The 7413-nt window shown below is 45.8% G+C and overlaps 4 protein-coding genes across 4 annotated transcripts; all 4 read right to left on the bottom strand.

Moving 5' to 3' along the window:
• Nucleotides 1-517: 517 nt before the first annotated feature.
• LOC137632409 (uncharacterized) lies at nt 518-1105 on the bottom strand. The gene has a single exon (XM_068364341.1). The coding sequence runs from the start codon at nt 1103-1105 to the stop codon at nt 518-520; it is 588 nt and encodes a 195-aa protein (XP_068220442.1).
• An 808-nt stretch (nt 1106-1913) lies between these two features.
• On the bottom strand, nt 1914-2276 carry LOC137632408 (uncharacterized). The gene has a single exon (XM_068364340.1). It carries the CDS (start codon nt 2274-2276, stop codon nt 1914-1916), a length of 363 nt encoding a protein of 120 aa, XP_068220441.1.
• A 2560-nt stretch (nt 2277-4836) lies between these two features.
• Nucleotides 4837-5424, bottom strand: LOC137632406 (uncharacterized). Its single transcript, XM_068364339.1, has one exon. It carries the CDS (start codon nt 5422-5424, stop codon nt 4837-4839), a length of 588 nt encoding a protein of 195 aa, XP_068220440.1.
• An 800-nt stretch (nt 5425-6224) lies between these two features.
• Nucleotides 6225-6587, bottom strand: LOC137632405 (uncharacterized). Its single transcript, XM_068364338.1, has one exon. It carries the CDS (start codon nt 6585-6587, stop codon nt 6225-6227), a length of 363 nt encoding a protein of 120 aa, XP_068220439.1.
• Nucleotides 6588-7413: the final 826 nt, after the last annotated feature.

The raw sequence follows: 7413 nt of genomic DNA, 5'->3' as shown, positions 1-7413 counted from the left end.
GAGTGGTGGAAGTGGAGGTGTGGGGAGCGAGAGGGGGAGGGAGGCCGGGGCGAGGGTGGTTGGACTATGTCGGGGGTGACCTTCGATCAAGGGGATTGGCCGGTGATGAGGTGTGGGACGGAGGTGGGTGGAGTGAGCTGACCGGGAGCGTCGGCCCTGCATAGAAGTGGGAGGGGGTGTGGACAGGGAAGAAGAAGAAAAAGATGATGCAGCTTCTTTCCCCAGCAAAATGGTTTTGGCCCAACCTCCAAGAACTAGTCTGCATACTAGAAGAATCCCAGCTTCATCCCTCTGCAGAGCCGGTCTTCTAGATTATTCCCCCAGAACCACCCGAAGGTTGGTATCCGAAAGAATAGATCTAGATATCCGACCATTTGTACACTTGACAAGGTCCTGTACACCCCATCAAGGTACATAGCATACTAGAATCAGCCAGTTTTCTTCCCATTGCAGAGCCAGCCTTTTCAGTTAGTCCAAGCACCTTCTTCTTCTTCTTTGTCTGCATCTTTTCCCACTTCTATATGGGGTCGGTGTTTCTGGTCGGCTTTCTCCATCTGCCTCTGTCCCGCACCTCATCACCGGTTGGTCCCTTTGATCGAGGGTCATCCTTGGTGCAGTCCACCCATCTTTGCTTTGGTCTCCCTCTCCTTCTCGTTCCCTGTGCCAACATTTCCATTGCTCTCCTCCCAGTGTGCTGTTCATCTCTTCTCGTGGCATGACCGTGCCACCTCTGTCTACTTTCTTGGATCTCATCTGATAGTTTTCTAGCTCCTGTGGTGCCCCTAGTTACCTCATTCCGTGTCTTGTCTCTTCTTGTTGCCCCGCACATCCATCTCAGCGTTCTCATCTCTGCCACATCCATCTTCTTCTCTTCTGTCGTCTTTGTTGCCCGCGTCTCCGTTCCATGCATCGTTGCCGGTCTCGCAACAGTTGCTGTCCTGTGTGCTTTGCCTTTCGGCTTGACCCCTGTTCTCCTGTCGCATAGTGCTCCGCGCAGTTTTTTCCAATTCTTCCATCCCGCTTGTGTTCTGTGGTTTGTTTCTGCCCCCAGATCACCATACTCTGTGGCTGTTGATCCTAAATACCGGAAATTAATCGATGCCATATTGTGTTGTTAACTGAATGAAGGAGAGAAGCATATTAAAACATATTTCAGTGTTCTGGGCTTTGAACTTACGGGTTTTTACGCCACGCCAGAGGTAGCCCCTTTATACCGAAATAGGTCTCGGCCAACTTCCCTCACTCCAGCTAGCCAAGTACAGCAGAAGTCAATCGGGTTGCTGCCCCTGTGCTGCTAAATAATACTACTGCTCCACTGTTGCTACTGCTGCTACTGCTGCTAGCAGCTTCTTTTACTGCTGCTATTTTCTAAATATTTTTTTGATGCTGCTGTTCACCAAACCATAAATGCCAACTTCAAAAAGATGATGCAGCTTCTTTCCCCAGCAAAATGGTTTTGGCCCAACCTCCAAGAACTAGTCTGCATACTAGAAGAATCCCAGCTTCATCCCTCTGCAAAGCCGGTCTTCTAGATTATTCCCCCAGAACCACCCGAAGGTTAGTAACCAGAAGAATAGATCTAGATATCCGACCATTGTACACTTGACAAAGGTCCTGTACACCCCATCAAGGTACATAGCATACTAGAATCAGCTAGTTTTCTTCCCTCTGCAGAGCCACCCTTTTCAGTTAGTCCAAGCACCATTTAAGCTGAGGGGTTTAGCAACAAATCCATCCAGGTGGGCAGTTATCCTAAGCACCCTGAATTTTATTTTCATTCCAAATAGTGAACTTAAACTATTTTTTTCACAAAAAAATCCACTTTTTTTTTTAATTTTCCATTTTGTATTTTTTTTTTAGATTTTTTTAGCACTATTTTTTTTAGTTTTTTTTTTTTTTTGGGGGGGGGGCTTTTAATTTTTTTTACTGTTTCTATTACGTCTTCCTCTTCTTCCTCTTTTCTTCTTATTTTCCGTCTTCCTTTCTAATTTTTGGGACGACTTCTTCAAAGGACTTCTGTCCATATCCTCTTTACCGGACAACACACTGTAGTAATTATGAACAGGAACTTCATATATATCCTCAGAATCCAATCTCTCCTCTTCCTCTGAGAACTCTTCATTACTGCTCTGCTCCTTTGAGAGATTGCTATTTTTTCTTTCTGCCTTCGAGAGCTCTCTTTTCTTCCACTCTCTCTTTGAGAGCTTTTTATTCCTCTTTTTATTTGAGAGCTTTCCATTATTTCTCTCTTTCTTTGATAGCTCTCTGTTATTCATCTCTTCCTTAGAGACATCTCCATTACTGGTCTCTTCCTTAGACACTTCACCATTACTGCTCTCTTCCTTAGACACTTCACCATTACTGGTCTCTTCCTTAGACACTTCACCATTACTGCTCTCTTCCTTAGACACTTCACCATTACTGGTCTCTTCCTTAGACACTTCACCATTACTGGTCTCTTCCTTAGACACTTCACCATTACTGGTCTCTTCCTTAGACACTTCACCATTACTGGTCTCTTCCTTAGAGACTTCACCATTACTGGTCTCTTTCTTTGAGAGCTTTCTTCTTCTCCTCTTTTTCTTTGAGAGTTTTTTATCACTTCTCTCTGCCTTTGAATCGTCTTCAGACCGATGTTCTTCAAGAGCAAGAACTTTTTCTTCTTCTTCCTTCTCCTCCTTCTCTTCCTCTACATCCTCTTCTTCTCCTCTTTGAGGAAGACCCGGCTCACTTAGCAGTTCTTCCACTGGAAGATCGATTTCCTCTTCCAGTTCATCCTGGACCTCTTCTTCAGCAGGAAGATCGATTTCCTCTTCCAGTTCATCCTGGAAAGTTTCTTCAACTGGAAGAAATTCACCATCTTCCAGCTCTTCTTGGAACACTCCTTCAGTTGGAAGTTCGATTTCCTCTTCCAGTTCATCTTGGAACACACTTTCAGCTGGAAGATCGATTTCCTCTTCCATTTCATCCTGGAAAGTTTCTCCACCTGGAAAAAATTCACCATCTTCCAGCTCTTCTTGGAACACTCCTTCAGCTGAAAGATCAATTTCCTCTTCCAGTTCATCCTGGTCCTTTTCTTCAGCAGGAAGATTAATTTCATCTTCCAGTTCATCCTGGAAAGTTTCTTCAGCTGGAAGAAATTCACCATCTTCCAGCTCTTCTTGGAACACTCCTTCAGCTGGAAGAAATTCACCATCTTCCAGCTCTTCTTGGAACATTCCTTGAGCTGGAAGAAATTCACCATCTTCCAGCTCTTCTTGGAACATTCCTTCAGCTGGAAGATCGATTTCCTCTTCCAGTTCATCCTGGAGCACTCCAGCAGGAAGATCAATTTTATCTTCCAGTTCATCCTGGAAAGTTTCTTCAGCTGGAAGAAATTCACCATCTTCCAGCTCTTCTTGGAACACTCCTTCAGCTGGAAGAAATTCACCATCTTCCAGCTCTTCTTGGAACATTCCTTCAGCTGGAAGATCGATTTCCTCTTCCAGTTCATCCTGGAGCACTCCAGCAGGAAGATAATTTTCATCTTCCAGCTCTTCCTGGAACACTCCTTCAGCTGGAAGAAATTCACCATCTTCCAGCTCTTCTTGGAACACTCCTTCAGCTGGAAGAAATTCACCATCTTCCAGCTCTTCTTGGAACATTCCTTCAGCTGGTATGCCATCAAGGTACATGGCATACCAGAATCAGCCAGGTTCCTTCCCTCTGCAGAGCCACCCTTTTCAGTTAGTCCAAGCACCATTTATAATAATCAATGCCATACTGTGTAGTTGACTAAATGAAGGAGAGAAACCATTTGAAACCTAGGGGATTGAAGATCAGAAGGAAAAAGACAGAGTATTTGAGATTGAAAAATGGCGAGAATGGGGAAGTTAGTTTACAAGAAGAGAGATTGAAAAGAGTTGAAAATTTCAGGTATTTGGGATCAACAGTTGCGGAGGATGGTGATCTGGGGGCGGAGGTGGACCGCGGAGTGCGGGCGGGATGGGGGAGTTGGAGAGGGGTGCGTGGGGTGCTGTGCGACAGGAGAATGGGGGTTGGGTTGAGGGGTGAAGTGCACAGGACGGTGGCTGTTGTGGGACAGGCGGTGGTGTGTGGAGCGGAGACGTGGGCGGTGGGGACGACAGAGGAGAAGAGGATGGATGTGGCGGGGATGAGAGTGTTGGGGTGGATGTGTGGGGTGGCGGGGGGAGATGAGATGCGGAGTGGGGTGGTTGGGGGTACCACAGGAGTTGGAGAGCTATCAGATGAGATCCAGGAGAGTGGGCGGGGGTAGTGTGGTCGTGTCGTGGGGGGAGATGAGCAGTGTGTTGGGGGGAGAGTGGTGGAAGTGGAGGTGTGGGGAGCGAGAGGGGGAGGGAGGCCGGGGCGAGGGTGGTTGGACTATGTCGGGGGTGACCTTCGATCAAGGGGATTGGCCGGTGATGAGGTGTGGGACGGAGGTGGGTGGAGTGAGCTGACCGGGAGCGTCGGCCCTGCATAGAAGTGGGAGGGGGTGTGGACAGGGAAGAAGAAGAAAAAGATGATGCAGCTTCTTTCCCCAGCAAAATGGTTTTGGCCCAACCTCCAAGAACTAGTCTGCATACTAGAAGAATCCCAGCTTTATCCCTCTGCAGAGCCGGTCTTCTAGATTATTCCCCCAGAACCACCCGAAGGTTGGTATCCGAAAGAATAGATCTAGATATCCGACCATTTGTACACTTGACAAGGTCCTGTACACCCCATCAAGGTACATAGCATACTAGAATCAGCCAGTTTTCTTCCCATTGCAGAGCCAGCCTTTTCAGTTAGTCCAAGCACCTTCTTCTTCTTCTTTGTCTGCATCTTTTCCCACTTCTATATGGGGTCGGTGTTTCTGGTCGGCTTTCTCCATCTGCCTCTGTCCCGCACCTCATCACCGGTTGGTCCCTTTGATCGAGGGTCATCCTTGGTGCAGTCCACCCATCTTTGCTTTGGTCTCCCTCTCCTTCTCGTTCCCTGTGCCAACATTTCCATTGCTCTCCTCCCAGTGTGCTGTTCATCTCTTCTCGTGGCATGACCGTGCCACCTCTGTCTACTTTCTTGGATCTCATCTGATAGTTTTCTAGCTCCTGTGGTGCCCCTAGTTACCTCATTCCGTGTCTTGTCTCTTCTTGTTGCCCCGCACATCCATCTCAGCGTTCTCATCTCTGCCACATCCATCTTCTTCTCTTCTGTCGTCTTTGTTGCCCGCGTCTCCGTTCCATGCATCGTTGCCGGTCTCGCAACAGTTGCTGTCCTGTGTGCTTTGCCTTTCGGCTTGACCCCTGTTCTCCTGTCGCATAGTGCTCCGCGCAGTTTTTTCCAATTCTTCCATCCCGCTTGTGTTCTGTGGTTTGTTTCTGCCCCCAGATCACCATACTCTGTGGCTGTTGATCCTAAATACCGGAAATTAATCGATGCCATATTGTGTTGTTAACTGAATGAAGGAGAGAAGCATATTAAAACATATTTCAGTGTTCTGGGCTTTGAACTTACGGGTTTTTACGCCACGCCAGAGGTAGCCCCTTTATACCGAAATAGGTCTCGGCCAACTTCCCTCACTCCAGCTAGCCAAGTACAGCAGAAGTCAATCGGGTTGCTGCCCCTGTGCTGCTAAATAATACTACTGCTCCACTGTTGCTACTGCTGCTACTGCTGCTAGCAGCTTCTTTTACTGCTGCTATTTTCTAAATATTTTTTTGATGCTGCTGTTCACCAAACCATAAATGCCAACTTCAAAAAGATGATGCAGCTTCTTTCCCCAGCAAAATGGTTTTGGCCCAACCTCCAAGAACTAGTCTGCATACTAGAAGAATCCCAGCTTCATCCCTCTGCAAAGCCGGTCTTCTAGATTATTCCCCCAGAACCACCCGAAGGTTAGTAACCAGAAGAATAGATCTAGATATCCGACCATTGTACACTTGACAAAGGTCCTGTACACCCCATCAAGGTACATAGCATACTAGAATCAGCTAGTTTTCTTCCCTCTGCAGAGCCACCCTTTTCAGTTAGTCCAAGCACCATTTAAGCTGAGGGGTTTAGCAACAAATCCATCCAGGTGGGCAGTTATCCTAAGCACCCTGAATTTTATTTTCATTCCAAATAGTGAACTTAAACTATTTTTTCACAAAAAAATCCACTTTTTTTTTTAATTTTCCATTTTGTATTTTTTTTTAGATTTTTTTAGCACTATTTTTTTTAGTTTTTTTTTGGGGGGGGGGCTTTTAATTTTTTTTACTGTTTCTATTACGTCTTCCTCTTCTTCCTCTTTTCTTCTTATTTTCCGTCTTCCTTTCTAATTTTTGGGACGACTTCTTCAAAGGACTTCTGTCCATATCCTCTTTACCGGACAACACACTGTAGTAATTATGAACAGGAACTTCATATATATCCTCAGAATCCAATCTCTCCTCTTCCTCTGAGAACTCTTCATTACTGCTCTGCTCCTTTGAGAGATTGCTATTTTTTCTTTCTGCCTTCGAGAGCTCTCTTTTCTTCCACTCTCTCTTTGAGAGCTTTTTATTCCTCTTTTTATTTGAGAGCTTTCCATTATTTCTCTCTTTCTTTGATAGCTCTCTGTTATTCATCTCTTCCTTAGAGACATCTCCATTACTGGTCTCTTCCTTAGACACTTCACCATTACTGCTCTCTTCCTTAGACACTTCACCATTACTGGTCTCTTCCTTAGACACTTCACCATTACTGCTCTCTTCCTTAGACACTTCACCATTACTGGTCTCTTCCTTAGACACTTCACCATTACTGGTCTCTTCCTTAGACACTTCACCATTACTGGTCTCTTCCTTAGACACTTCACCATTACTGGTCTCTTCCTTAGAGACTTCACCATTACTGGTCTCTTTCTTTGAGAGCTTTCTTCTTCTCCTCTTTTTCTTTGAGAGTTTTTTATCACTTCTCTCTGCCTTTGAATCGTCTTCAGACCGATGTTCTTCAAGAGCAAGAACTTTTTCTTCTTCCTTCTCCTCCTTCTCTTCCTCTACATCCTCTTCTTCTCCTCTTTGAGGAAGACCCGGCTCACTTAGCAGTTCTTCCACTGGAAGATCGATTTCCTCTTCCAGTTCATCCTGGACCTCTTCTTCAGCAGGAAGATCGATTTCCTCTTCCAGTTCATCCTGGAAAGTTTCTTCAACTGGAAGAAATTCACCATCTTCCAGCTCTTCTTGGAACACTCCTTCAGTTGGAAGTTCGATTTCCTCTTCCAGTTCATCTTGGAACACACTTTCAGCTGGAAGATCGATTTCCTCTTCCATTTCATCCTGGAAAGTTTCTCCACCTGGAAGAAATTCACCATCTTCCAGCTCTTCTTGGAACACTCCTTCAGCTGAAAGATCAATTTCCTCTTCCAGTTCATCCTGGTCCTTTTCTTCAGCAGGAAGATTAATTTCATCTTCC

Source organism: Palaemon carinicauda, chromosome 41 (genome assembly GCF_036898095.1).
Source record: "Palaemon carinicauda isolate YSFRI2023 chromosome 41, ASM3689809v2, whole genome shotgun sequence".
In the NCBI taxonomy this organism is placed as follows: Eukaryota; Metazoa; Arthropoda; class Malacostraca; order Decapoda; family Palaemonidae; genus Palaemon; species Palaemon carinicauda.
The sequence above is the reverse complement of the archived record's forward strand: the minus strand, read 5'-3'. Positions and strand labels throughout refer to the sequence as shown.

Coding starts and splice junctions, on each gene's coding strand:
- LOC137632409 (XM_068364341.1), bottom strand. CDS start 1,105: ATGGCATCGATTAATTTCCGGTATTTAGGATCAACAGCCACAGAGTAT.
- LOC137632408 (XM_068364340.1), bottom strand. CDS start 2,276: ATGAATAACAGAGAGCTATCAAAGAAAGAGAGAAATAATGGAAAGCTC.
- LOC137632406 (XM_068364339.1), bottom strand. CDS start 5,424: ATGGCATCGATTAATTTCCGGTATTTAGGATCAACAGCCACAGAGTAT.
- LOC137632405 (XM_068364338.1), bottom strand. CDS start 6,587: ATGAATAACAGAGAGCTATCAAAGAAAGAGAGAAATAATGGAAAGCTC.